Consider the following 13,877-nt stretch of genomic DNA (forward strand, 5'->3'; position numbering starts at 1 on the left):
TTATGTTTGAGTTTGGTTTGTTCACAAATAACTAATTATGTGTGACTGCTTTTAGGGTCAGCCACTTAAATGGAGACCTTTTTTTTTTTTTTTTAACAAATATGTGTTGAAACTGTTGAACTGGAAAAGGGGCCCCACATCAAATTCAGCTCAAGGCCCCATTCAGACCTCGGTCGGCCCTGACCGCACAGATTAATTTACATAATTATCAGACTAATATCTGAAGATGTTTTCTTTAGAGGCGGGGTTCGGCTCGGTTTGGACCTTGATGCCGCGGAACACTGTCAAGTTTGGGATCATGCGCCGCGCCGCTCGACTCGCCGCGCGCGGCAGCGGCAGGAAGTGTGCTGCTGAAGCGGCGGCGGGGGGACACAGCAGAAAAAGTCGGAGGGTGAGCAGGAGGAGAAAATAAGCATGTCTAGTCTGTGAAAGGTGCACAATCGGTGGGTCCAGGCCGTGCATCCTTCTGCTTGCGGGCGCAGAGGCCAACCGAGGGGTGAGTTTGTGACGGAAAACGGAGGAAAGCCGATGTTTTCCATGAAAGGGGGGCCGCGGTGTGTTTGTCGGGATCTTTGTGTAGCTGGGAGCTAGCTGCGCTGCTAACCGCGGCTAGCTGCTGCAGCGGAGGCAGCTTTCCGGCACTAAATGTGGAGGAAATTCCGAGATCAGCCTCCAAGCCGGACACGCAGCTATGCGGGACTGCTGGATGTGCGTTTTTCTCTTGCTGTTTGGTTGTCCCTAACTTCCGCTTTTCTGTTTTCTCTCATCGCGAAGATGCTAATCGCTAGCCAGGCGCTAACCGTTAGCTCGGCCGAGCATCAGCTCCCTCCTCCGCCTCCTCTGCTCTAAATATCCGTTATTTGACTCTGAAATGACCGCAGGACACTCTTCCGGGGTTCGGCACCATGTTGGGTCGGTGGACTGGGCTTGGAGCTCGGTTGGACCAAGGAGGGTCTGTGTTTGTGATTAAAAAGCGAGCTAACCCCGCTAGCTGCGGTAAAATGGCTCGCCGCCGCGGCTGAAAGCCATTTCAGATATTCGTGGGGTCTCGGTGGGAGTGGGTTGATGGCTGCAGGTGGCGCCCCGCATCATGTCGGGAACACTCGGTGGTCCGCCGCGCCGGCCGTCCCCCGCAGCGGAGCGGGATGACGGAGCGCGGCTCCCCGCCCGGAGAAGAATGTCCGCGGCTGGAAATGTCGGATCGCCCCGCTTTGTCCGGATGGACTCCTGCCGAGGCCGAACCGGGGCGGGAGGAGACGGGCCAAGGTCAGGCGGCCCCGGGCGGCTCTCTGGGTCCGGTCCGGCTCTGTTCGGGCCAGGAACCGGGTGGGGAACCGGAGCAGCAGGGGGACCGTTAAAGCGGGTCAGACTGGGGGTGTGTGAACGGAGCCGGGCCGTTCCGGTCGGGTTGAGGCCTCAGCAGGTTTGTTTACATGATGAGCTGAAGGGAAAGTTGTGATTGGCTGCAGCTCAGCTTCACACCTGAACTCTGAACCCGCTGCTGCAGCATCATGCTGAGGTGTGAACAGTTCCTGGAAAACCGGGTTCTGGGATCATAAACTGGACCAGAGCCTCCATGGCAGAATCACGGGGTGCCAGTTGGCCCGTCGCAATAAACCATAAATAAAAACTAGCTCAATCTTTTCCATTTTCATTAATTATCGTTTTTCTCTTAATACCAAATCTGAATGATAAAAGTCTTCAGTCTGGTGTTTTGGTCTCTACTCCATTTGTTTGTTTATTTATTTTGGATATTTAAAATGTCTTCCAGTTCTCATGTTAAATGTTAAGTAGATTTTTTTTCCCCATGAATTAATCCTTTTATTTCTGTCAATTATGACAGAAATAAAAGGATTAATTGTTAAAAATTAGAATATTACATCAGACTGATTTTTAAAAAGCTAGTTTTAAAAACAGTAGTGTGGTTTGATGTAAAGTGTGTTTAATACTTATAGACTATTTTAAAAATGTGCTTTTAACAATAATGTACTGTATAATAATATATAAAATCTGCTTAAATATGACTATAAATGATTTTATTTCTGATTGGTTGCATCAGAAAAACTTTTATTTTTCTAATGTTGTTTGCAGGAAACCGTCCAGCTGTTTACACTTATCGGTTTTTATTACTTTATTATCAGCATGGAGCCCAAATATGGACCAAACTCTGAAGATGGTTAAACATGTAAACAGTAACTAATAATAGTCTCTGTTCTATGAGTTGGTCACATGGACTTAAAGTTTTATCCTGATATCTTTGTGATGCTATTGATAGTGATAAAAGTGACAATACACTGCAAAAACACAAAATCTTACCAAGTATTTTTGGTGTAGTTTCTGGTGAAAATATCTTGGTACACTTGAAATAAGATAAAAATAACTTTCATTTTTCATTTTGATGAAAAAGTTTTATTCCTGCTGGCAGGTTATTTCACTTACAACAAAACATTTTTCCTGCCGATGGAATTAGAACTTTTTCATCGATATTGAGGAATTATTGATTCATATTTCGTGCTGAAAAGTTACATTTAAGATATTTGTATTAGAAATGATCTTTGTGTTTTCTATAAATATCTTAGTATTTACTAAGGTTTTGTTTTGCAGTGTAAACACAATTGATTACTTGTTTTTTTTAATTAGCTGACTGACTGGATGGCACAACAATTATAGCTTCACAAATTCAAATAACGTTCCTGAAAAACTTTCCCATTTGTAATGAGCGTCTTTAGGAGAACAGTCACACAAAGAAGAGAGATTTATATCAATAAACTGAACACAGTAACTGTATTTCCTAATCTATTGGTGTTTATTGATGGTTTCGTTAAACAAACAGTGGAGAAAATAATAAAACTATTAATCCTGATAATAAGGACAGTTTGTGGGGTTTTTAAACTTTATTAATTTGAATTTATTGTGACAATGATAAATCAAAATTCTAATCATAAGAAACTTATTATGACAGATGATGATGGATGAATGGCCAGCCCTACTGTGGTATCAACCATAAATAAGAAAACAAAAAGTTTTATCAGCAGCTTCATGTGAGAGAAACTGGAGGGACAGAGAGGACGTCCAGCTCTGAGTGGGATCTGCTCCTGTTTGCTGTTTTATTGTACCTCCTGTTAACCTGCAGGCAGGTGAAGCGCTGATGGTCACATGACCCAGAACAAACACGGGCCGGGTCAACACTGGAACCGGCTGCTTCCTGCTGCTTCAGGGAACGGACCAGTCAAACAAAACTCTTTCCTCCTCTTCTTTCAAACATGAGCCTGATTTTAACTCGGCTAATATTGGCTGCCACAGGATGTCCAAAGTGTGGCCCGGGGGCCATCTGCAGCCCTCAGAATGATTCTTTGTGACGCCCAACGACAATCGCAGCTTTGGCCCACAGAGACACTTAGGTTAGAACTATGATTGATTTATACAAATAAACCTGCTGAATAAATAGAATCTTTACTGTCATTGTAACATCAAACATTGAAAAACAATGTCTCATTAAAAAACAAGACTATGAATAAAAAGTTAACTGAAAACTCAAATGGACATAAAAACAGGCGAGGTCAAGCTGATCACTGAGCGAAGTGATGGCTGATGGGTGAAAACGGTTTCTCAGTTTGTCGGTTGTAGCCTTTAGCGATCTGAAACAGCCGTTGAAGCGGTGCTTGTCTGCGGATCGATGTGTCTTTGTGAATTTCCTTGATGTTCTTGAAGAATTATTCATTTCTGGTAGCTCTTTTTACTGTGCAGCTGGAAACCAAGCACAGTGACAGTAAATCACAATAAATAACATTAAATATTGTGAAAATAAGTAGTTCACATTGCACACCCCCAGTACTAACCCTTGACTTTCCCAATAATTGAACTTGTAAACATTTCCCATCAAAACTAAAGATTTGATTGTAGAAATCAAGAGTTGTTGACAGGTACTTTGGATTGGAAGCCGTGTGAATCCATCAGTAACTATGTTCTTCTTCTCTCCACAGTGATTCCTCATTGGCTGGTTCCCATCGCTCCCTGCTGGCCCGCCACCCCAAGGCGGGCCGTGATTGGCTGGATGTCCTTTGGTGGTGGAATATGGCCTGGAGTCTCAGCTAAAGAGCTAAGCAACCTTGTCTTCTCCCCTCCCCCATCCCCCCCGATCCCCCAACCCTTCACTGTTCATTACTACGTTGTGAACCGTGACTCCTTCCAACTGCTCCGGGGTAGAGTACTATGGCAATGCATGATATGAGTCGTGCCAAGGGATTCCCCTGTAAAGAATGTGATATGGTCTGCCCGAGTACTCCAAGTCTTCTAGAGCATATGAAAGCACATTATCAGCAGGAAGAGAGCGGTCGTTTTGAGTGTGAACAGTGTGGACGGATTTACAAGCACGCAGCCAGCCTAGCCAACCATAAGAAGTCTCACGAAGTGGGTTCGTTCCAGTGTCCAGTCTGTACGCGTACGCTGCCGAACGCGGTAGCTCTGAAAAACCACCTTCGGATCCATACTCTGTCCCCAAGCAGTGCACACGCAGAGGAGGAGAACGAGGAGGCCCCTGAGGAGGCGGGCCAAGACGAGAGGAGCTTCGGCCTGGCCCAGGACCTCTCGGATGGGTTTGGCCGTTCCCATCTGAACAACAGTGGTGTTGGACATAGTGTCCTACCTGGCCACGAGACAGACGACCACGGGAAAAAAGGCTCCCCTGAATCTGACGACGCCTGGGACAGACCGTTCAAGTGTGACCAGTGTGACCGAACCTATCGGCATCACGGTAGTCTGGTGAACCACAAAAAGTGTCACCAACAAGGAACTTTTAAGTGCTCTGTGTGTTTTAAACAATTCAGCAATCTGGCTGCGCTAAACAGCCACGAGAGGACTCACTCAAAGTTCAAGACTCCAGGGGCGACCATGGTGAGCAGCGGCGCTGGCAGCAGCCTCCATGATTCGGAGCGCAGCGCCGGCTCGCAGTCATCTCAGAGCGATGAGTCTGCCTCCTGTTTCTGCCACCTGTGTCAGATAGCGCTGCCGAACAAGGCAGACTTCCAGGAGCACATCCTGCTGCACAACACGACCTCGCCCTCACTCGGACTGCCGCGCAGCTTCCCCGGCATCATGCCTCACAACCTGAGTGCCGTGCGGTCCCCGGCGTACACCCCGGCACTGGGTGACCCTCTGCCCCTACCCCCGCTTCCTGCAGATAAAAGGGGCCCGTACGACCCAATCATGGGTCCCCCAGTCAACAACCCCATTTACACATGTGCATATTGTGGGGCTGGACACCCAGACCTAGAGACTTTAAAAGTTCACTATCTAACTCATGATCCTCATCCACCCTCCCACAGTCAGGACAGCTCCATACTCAACTCGGACACACTCAGCTCTGGATCACAGGGCTCAGTGGCATCGCCCTCTGGTGGCCGGGTGCCTCAGGCCAATTCTCCAGATGACGAAGAGCGCCGCTTCAAGTGTGGAGAATGCGGCAAAAGCTATCGGCATGCAGGGAGTCTGGTCAATCACAAACGATGCCATCAGACCGGCCACTACCAGTGCACCATCTGCTGTAAGCAGTACCCCCACCTGGCGGCCCTTCATAGCCACCTGCGGAGCCACAAGGGCCGCCCCTCCAACCAGCCAATCAGCAACGACAGCAGCGACTGGCTGTCTCCTGAGCCGCTCACGCTGGATTCCCAGCAGAGCTATGTCCAGGAGGGCAGCACCACAAACACTCCAATCTCACTGCCTGGAAACCTTGGTGATTCCTCTCACTTTGTGCCGGATGGCGGCCATAGCAGCGGGTTGGACTCCCTAGAGTTCCATGATCGGTTTGACGGCAGCTCGCTTTCCCAGAGCAACTCTACTCACCGACAGGCAGACAGACACGTGTGTGCCGACTGCGGCGAGATGTACGGGGATGTTTCAGGCATCAAGTCGCACATGTGTCCCCGCCGTGGACAGCAACAACCGCCACAGCAGCAGCAAAGCAACATGTCTAATGGCTTCATGGGGAACATGAACTACCACAGCTCTGGTGGGACATCCATGCCCTCCGGGAGCTCCAGCAGCATTAAAGAAGGCAGCAGCCAGAGACCCTACTCCCAGAGCGGGGGTAAGAGGATGGGCAGCAACGACAAAGAAGACGACGATGATGGAGAGGTGTATCAGTGCTCGGTATGTGGCAATCACTATGCCAGCCTAAGAGCTCTCAGAAGCCACCTTCGCAGCCACGCCAATAACCCGATAGGAGCAGGACCATCCAATCTGGATCAGGACTGGAGGATGATCTGCTCCACCTGTGGCCAGAGCTTCTCCAGGAAGCAGGACCTCCTGAATCACCAGTTAATCCACGGCCCCCAGAGGCCAGACGGCCAGCAGCAAGGTATCACCGGCGGCTCAGCCAATGGCAATGACAAGATGGATGGACGTAACCACATATGTGTGGACTGTGGCATGTTTTTTGCCGACCAACACCACCTGGTCACTCACTTGTGCCCCGGTAAGAACCGAGGAATGAATAAGTCTGGCCTAAATGGAGGCAAAGGGATGTCTGGCAGTGAAGGTGTAGCTGGAGCCAGTGGCGATGGGCGCAGGCCAATGGTTGATCAAAGTGACAAACCACACAAATGTGACCAGTGTGGACGAGGATACAGACACCCCTGCTCGCTCCTCAATCACAAGAAGTCTCATAAAACCGGCGTTTTCCGCTGCCTGGTGTGCCAGAAACGCTACTACAACCTGCTGGCGCTAAAGAACCACCAAAGGACCCACTTTGACCTCAAAAGGTATGCTTATAGTTCAATTTTAAATGTCATGAAACAGTGGAGTTAAAAAGAGAGCTATGGAGAATTATATTACATCCTCTGAAATTCCACAAGAAATCTCAAAACATGTTAACTAGTCTGTGAACGGTTAAATATGATCGTAAATGTCTTGAAAGCTAAACCCTGCAACTTATTTGAAAAATAAACATGTCTTTAGTTTGAAAATCTGGATTTGCTGTTTCCAAAAACATGCTGTTTTTCAAAGAGATGAACAAACACTATGTTAGTAGAAACGTGGGCTCCCTTTGGAGGGGCCAGTGGGGCTGCACATTCTGGGCAAGGGGAGGTAAGGGATGCCAGAGCATTGATCAGTCGATCGGTAGGATGGTCATGAAACCACCGGCATCCAAAAATTGCAATGCCAATTTCCGTTATGAGTAGTTAAGCAGGTTTTTAGCCATGCCTTTGGGTAAAGGGAAGGCGCACGCCGGTCCACTCTTTGAGCAATCCTGGACATTAAGGTCATCACGGTCCTGTTGTTGCTCTGTCTGTTGTGACTGAACACCACTTGTATCAAAGGAGTCAGACTTCATCTGTACAGGATTGCTTACTACTCGCTAAGTGAAAAACTTGTTTGCTGTTGGCCTCACCAGAGACGTCAGCTAGCAACAGCATGAACCTCCATCACAGAGTGATCAGTCCACCCATGTCCAGCCTAAGTGAGGTTTCCTATGTTGAGTTAAATTAAGCCACAGGCTCATGTGGTGGTGGCCTCCTGTAATTTCTTTAATTCTGGATTCCCACCAGCCCGAGTTAACCCGCTTTAATCCAACTCCAGTGTTTCTGCCTAGACAGTCCAGTTCATTTGGGCAGATTGAACTATGATGGAGACCAAAAAAGTGAACTCTGGTCCGCTTACAAACGTAGGTAAAATGTGAGGCCACTCCATTTTTGTTAACATTTGGTAAAGAGGGAAGTTGTGCTCAGTGTCTTCTTCACAGGTTTTTGTGTAATTTCTTTCAGTGGTTCTTGGTTCAGCGCCCTGAACTAAGGCAAGGGGGGGAACAGGTTGCTCAAAGGGTTTGGTTGGTTTGACTCAGTGTAGTTTGTAAGAGAGTCATACCAGCTGAAAATGTAACAAATATTGTACCAGTTGAACCAATACCAAACTATCAGTTTCAACTCTGCAACTTTAACTCCCTCAGATCCCAAAGACTTTGGTTTCAGATCCTTCTTCTTCTGGGTGAGTGGCCGTTGTTTTTGGTTGGGCCTGTAACGGTGTCTGGTCTTCAGATCCATGGCTTGAGCGCATTCTTTTGATGTTCAGCAAACCTTCCAGAAGTGTTGTCCTTCATCCAGATGCAGCGTTGCTAACCTAAGTCCTGCTGCCATCCTGTTTTAGGGAAAGATAGTTTCTCTTTCAACTCTTCCAGTCATTGAACCTTTAACCTGCTAACTGGGGCCATTAGAGCTCTGGGGTGTTTGGTCATTTCTGTCCGCTTTGGACTGAATCTGCTGGGATGTCAGCTGTCTGAGGTGCTTTTCTGTAGAGTAAGAAATGTTACATTCTTTACAAATGATGACCTTATTCTCCAGTTGTGGGATTGCTCATGCTTTTTAGTTACAAGCATGGGCCAGGTTTAAGAAAACCTCATCAACACAAGCATCCATGTCCTGGTAGGACTTCTGTTAGTTTGTCTCTTCCAAAGTACACCGAATGCATCACAATGTGCAATTGAAATTGGTTGAAAGTAATGCTCCTTATGTTTTTGTTTTGAAGAACTTAATCATGTTTTTTTTAGTCAGTCTACTATTTAAGATAAAAACATGGGTCCTAGAAAGTATCCTTGTGGAACACCACAGGCAGTATCTCACTTACTTCTCTCTGCTAACAGTTGTATGTAGTACAGAATTTTCTCTTTGTAGGAACATTGTGGTTGTTATGTGTCTCCTTCATGTTTTGTCGTCCCTGCTCCAGGCACAAGTGTGAGGAATGTGGCAAAGCCTTCAAGATCCAAAAGCAGCTTATCAACCACCTTCGTCTCCATGAGGAGCACCGGGCCAAAGGTCTTGTCCGGACCGGTCCCAACGGTTCCCGCTTCCAGCAACCTGGACCATCTCAAATGCAGACAATGAGAGCGGAGTCCTCAAAGGGCCCAGTCATGGGGGTCAAGTACAGCCATCAAGGCTTTAAGAAGCCTTACTCGTCGGCCGGGACCTCCAGGCCCCAGAAGTTTGACCCTGCTGAAAGTGGGCGAAGACCGTTTGCCTGTGAAGAATGCGGAAAGACGTACCGCCACGCCGGCAGCCTGGCCAACCACAAGAACCTTCATAAAATTGGAGAGTACCACTGCAACGTTTGCAACTCCACGTACCCCAACCGGTTGGCCATGAAGAACCACCTGCGCCTCCACTTTGCCCAGAAGAAGCACAACTGTCAGGAGTGCGGCAAAGGTTTTCGCACTCAGCGGCAGCTTGCCACTCACACTACAGCTGGCTTGTGCAAAGGCCCGCAGGGCCCTGGGGCCCAAATGGACTTTGAGTGCGACGGCTGCTGCGAAGGATTCGCCACGGCTGACGAACTGTCTGCTCACGACTGCCCAGCTCAGCACCTTCCTTCGTCTTCCTCCACCAGCAGCTCGGCCAACATCAGTATGGAGAGGAGCTCTGTGGACATGGATTCTGATGAGAGGCCGTACGCCTGCGACCTCTGCAGCTGTACCTATAAGCACGCTAGTTCCTTGCTCAACCACAAGCACACCCACAAAACCGGAAACTTCCGCTGCAACTTCTGCGACAAGCCCTACACCAATTATATGGCCTTGCGCAACCACATGCGCATCCACACGCAGCGCAAGAAACACATCTGCCACACTTGTGGGAAAGCTTTCCGGTTGGCAAGGTTCCTGCGTAACCACCAGAAGGTGCATGAGGAGGGCGCCACTCCGTTCGGCTGCCCCAGCTGTGGGAAGAGTTTCCAGGGGAGGTCCGGTCTGGCCCGGCACCGCTGTGGGGACAACCAGGTAGGCATGGAGGTCAGGAGGAAGGCCGCTGCACCCCCAGGAGAGGGAGAAGAGTGTCGGTACACGTGAGTTCTCGTCAGTTGTTTGTGATTCTTCGAAGTTGGAACAAAAAGAAGTAGTGCAGATAAATTTAGGTCTCTACGTGTCTATTACAGGTATATGATCTCCAATCCGGCTTCCTTGGGACCATACGCGTGCCGGAATTCGGATTTTTCTGAAGTTTGGACAGATTGAATTAGAGACCAGATAAGTCATCCCCGTTTGCTTTCAGTTAGCATATCACACATTGTAGTTTGTAGGCTGCCTTCAATCATTCATGTCATGTTCAGATGTTGTTTACATGCTGTTTTCTTCTCTGACTGAAGCTTTCCTCTGTGTCTGATCTGATGGCTGCTGAGCAGAATGAGGCTGCTGCATTTTGATGTTTGTTTGGGAAGAGCAGGGAGTATTTGGAGCTAGCTGCACTGCACATGTCCACACGTCGGCATTACCAACCAGGAATTTAGGGTAGCTGTGGCCGGTTCTTCCAATGGGCAGCAGACTCGCTCAGTGCATCCCTTTAGGTACCGAGGCAGACCGAGGCTGTGTGTGCAGTGCAGGAAGCAGCAGATACTTCCCACTTTCCTCCTGCTTGTGTGTCCATGTCCCCGTCCCTCACCCGTCCACACAGCAGTCCCCCCCAGTGACCTGTGTAGAAACGTTAGCTGGTGCACCAGTTTGTAGAAAGCTCTGAGCCGGATTTCAGATCATATACCTGTATGTAAACTTTATCAGGTGATGTTGCATGTCTGCCTCCCGTCACTAATTTGTCTCTGTCTCTTCCCCACCCCTCCCCCGCTCTCTCCTCTTACCGTTTGTCTCTGCACAGATGTGATCAGTGTGGCCGCTCCTACCGCCACGCCAGCTCCCTGCTCAACCATAAGAACACCCACACCGTCGGCATCTACCACTGCGCCGTGTGCCTCAAGACCTACAATAACCTGCTCGCCCTCAAGAACCACCGCCGCATCCACTCTGAGACCCGCCGCCACCGCTGCCATGACTGCGGGAAGGCGTTCCGCGTCTCCTCGCAGCTCTACAACCACCGGCGGGTCCACCAGAAGCAGCGGGAGCTGACCTGCCGGTCCTGCCAGCGAGCCTTCCCCACACAGGCCAGCTTCAGGCTTCACATGGAGATCACCCACGGCCAGATGCCGCAACCCCGCCAGCCCAGACCCCAGCAGCACCGGCCGGGCGGCTCCCAGGAGCTGGGCTGGGGGTCGGGCCTCGACCTCACCCTCATGCAAGAGCAAGGACTCGATCCCGGCAGCTTGGCTAAAGGCCGTGGCCGCGAGGGCAACGATGAGGTCGCCAAGCCCCACATCTGCAACCAGTGCGGACGCTCGTACCGCCACGCTAGCTCGCTGCTCAACCACAAGAACAGCCACAAGACCGGGACCTTCTTCTGCTCCTCCTGCCAGAAGGAGTTCCCCAACCTCATGTCCCTCAAGAACCACCGGCGCATTCACACCGAGCCCAAGCGCTACCAGTGCCCGGACTGCGGGAAGTCGTTCCGGGTGTCCACGCAGCTCATCTGCCACCGCCGGATCCACACCAAGGAGAAGCCCTTCTCCTGCCAGCAGTGCGACAAGCGCTTCTCCTCCAAGTCCAACCTGCGGCACCACATGAAGGTGCACTGGAGCGGCACCACGCCGCCGCCGTCGGCCATGGCAGCACCCAACTACCTGGGCATGCCCGGCGGACCTTTCGTTTAGTCTGAGCGGGTGTCCAGGGCGGTGCCAAACCGTAGCTGAACCTTCGTCCTCCTCGTTGTGTGGTGGCAGTGTGTGCGAGGACAGATAAACACAGACCTTCTGCTAACCATGCCTCCCTGCATGATGCCCCCCCACAGCTGCAGCGCCTGAGCCTGACCCGGACTGTGGGGTCGTCGGGTCGCTGCTGGTTCCTCTGGTGGCCTTCGTCAGTGTTTTAAAGCCTTCTCACTCTAAAACGTAGCACGAGTGGAGCTCGGCTGTCGGACCTTCACGCCGCCATCGGGCAGCAAAGACTCGTGGGACTTTTTCAGACTTAAGACACGTATGTGTGCTGCAGCAGAGAGACACTTCCTATTATCTGGTTCACACACACGGACTCAGAGCGGATGATTTCTGTGCCAACGAGTTCGTTAAAACGTATTTCATTCGCATTTATCAAACCACAGATACGTGTTTGTATCCAACAGTGTCCGGATTTACCGTAACAAGTTCTCCTACTGCTCTACTCTTTCCTCCGCCGCTGACGCTGCACAGGAAGTTTGGTGTTCAGTTCTGGACCTGTCTCAACATTTCCGGTCCAACCCTGAAACGGTGCAGATGCTGGAAGAACATCTGTTTGCTACGGTGGCTCGGAGAGCTCAACTTCAACGTTACAGATTTCCAGTCACAACTTTCAGCTGAACTGGGTCGAACTAAGTGAAATCAGAGGAAAAAACATATCAGAAATTTAACATTCAGAAAGAACAGCCAGATTTCTATTTATATTTTTATAGTAGTGAGACTCAATTTAAACTTGTTAATTTCAGGGCCTGAAATTAACTTGCAATTTACCGTATTTTCCGCACTATAAGGCTCACCTTCAATGAATGGCCTATTTTAAAACTTTTTTCATATATAAGGCTCACCCCATTATAAGGCGCATAGAATAGACGCTACAGTAGAGGCTGGGGTTACATTATGCATCCATTAGATGGAGCTGCGTTAAAAGGGAATGTCAACAAAATAGTCAGATAGGTCAGTCAAACTTTATTAATAGATTACAAACCAGGGTTCTGAAAACTCCGTTCATTCCCAAAATGAATAAACAGCTGTTTTAATATTTTCCCCGAGGTAAAGTAAGTGACGTGGTATTCGTTCGTGTGCGGATGGAGAGATTACGTCTTTTCATAAACCGAAAGCACCAAGAAGGACCGCCTCTAAATTCATTGATGTTAAGTTCGCGTGCTAGTGCTGTTGCCTTCATTCAAATAGTGATTGTACTGACACTTCTACTTGCTGCTCTCTGTTCAACAACCAACAATGAAACGGCACGCTTCACGCAGCCATATATCCCAGCGTGCACCGCGCGCTTCTTCTTCTACGGGGGAAAATGAAGTTGGCGGCTGCTTACCGTAGTTGCGAGACCTGTTGTGGCTCAATATTGGTCCATATATAAGGCGCACCGGATTATAAGGCGCACTCTCGGCTTTTGAGAAAATTGAAGCGTTTTAGGTGCGCCTTATAGTGCGGAAAATACGGTAATCAGAAAACTGGCAACAAAGTAAACATTTTCAATTTAAAAAAACTTTTTTTGCTGCTAAATTATTGACTAAGTTCTGGTTCTGGAGACTTTTCCTCCTCCACCAGAACCAAATCTGGGTTGAAGTCTGAAATCCTGGTTTTGCTTCAGCAGCTTCTCCATTAGTAAATGTTGCAATGCCTGTTCTGCACCAGTAGAGGGCGACGATTTTAAAAACCCAGCGCAGTTCTGGATCACAGATGATCTGACATCAGTTCCTGTTTCTGAGGCGAACTTCCCTCTACTGTTATAAATATCAGCCAAACGTTATTAATACACACAACGCATGTAAAAGCTGCATATTTAACCTTCATATTTTCTAAAAACATGTTTCTGAAAGAACAAACATTTTAACTTAACAAAGATAATTAAACTTTTTTTAAACTTCACCCACAAAAACAGTGAACATAAAAACCATATTGGGGATAAAATGAATTGATCATCTGAACGGTTCTTTGAGCGGATCCCGAAAATTCGGTTCCCTTTAGAGAGCCGGAAGTCCCGTCGCTGGTCAGAACCCGGGTTTACTCTTCAGAAATTCCTCCATGTTTGTCCTGCTGGCTGTGGATTCAGCCTGCAGCGCCACCTGCTGGCTACACCAGCAGAACCTCATCAGAACCTGCAGTCCGTGTGTGTGAACTGGATCCCGAACTCGTATCTCTGCGCCTTTGACCGAAGGAAGCAGATCCTGTAGTAACTCATTTATTTATATGAAGCTGATTATTGATTATTGATGATTAACTCGTGTATCGGACCGCGCTAGTGTTTAGGCTGTGTGACTTTAGAGCCGTGTCGATGTGAA

General features: G+C 48.8%; 1 protein-coding gene across 6 annotated transcripts; it reads left to right on the forward strand.

The window, feature by feature from the left end:
* The first annotated feature begins 269 nt into the window (after positions 1–269).
* LOC116736241 (zinc finger protein 646) lies at positions 270–12,224 on the forward strand. 6 transcript variants are annotated; one of them, XR_004342507.1, is made up of 5 exons: positions 361–496; positions 3,984–6,761; positions 8,719–9,828; positions 9,919–10,519; positions 10,632–10,747. XR_004342507.1 is itself a non-coding variant. In XM_032588601.1 (5 exons), the coding sequence occupies exons 2-4, from the start codon at positions 4,213–4,215 to the stop codon at positions 9,995–9,997; spliced, it is 3,738 nt and encodes a 1,245-aa protein (XP_032444492.1). In that variant the 5' UTR covers positions 361–496; positions 3,984–4,212; the 3' UTR covers positions 9,998–10,009; positions 10,630–10,761. The 6 variants fall into 6 exon arrangements, 4 of the variants coding, with proteins under 4 accessions (XP_032444490.1, XP_032444492.1, XP_032444489.1 ...); XR_004342508.1 differs by having other exon boundaries at positions 9,919–10,326; positions 10,632–10,726; XM_032588601.1 differs by having other exon boundaries at positions 9,919–10,009; positions 10,630–10,761.
* The last annotated feature ends 1,653 nt before the right edge of the window (positions 12,225–13,877 follow it).

The sequence above is a fragment of the Xiphophorus hellerii genome, chromosome 16, assembly GCF_003331165.1.
Source record: "Xiphophorus hellerii strain 12219 chromosome 16, Xiphophorus_hellerii-4.1, whole genome shotgun sequence".
In the NCBI taxonomy this organism is placed as follows: domain Eukaryota; kingdom Metazoa; phylum Chordata; class Actinopteri; order Cyprinodontiformes; family Poeciliidae; genus Xiphophorus; species Xiphophorus hellerii.

What these genes read in the sequence shown, in the direction of transcription:
- LOC116736241 (XM_032588599.1), top strand. Translation starts at nt 4,213, where the DNA reads ATGGCAATGCATGATATGAGTCGTGCCAAGGGATTCCCCTGTAAAGAA. An exon ending in ACCCACTTTGACCTCAAAAG is followed by an intron (nt 6,762 to 8,718) that starts GTATGCTTATAG and finishes TCCCTGCTCCAG; the next exon opens with GCACAAGTGTGAGGAATGTG. An exon ending in GGAGAAGAGTGTCGGTACAC is followed by an intron (nt 9,829 to 10,631) that starts GTGAGTTCTCGT and finishes GTCTCTGCACAG; the next exon opens with ATGTGATCAGTGTGGCCGCT.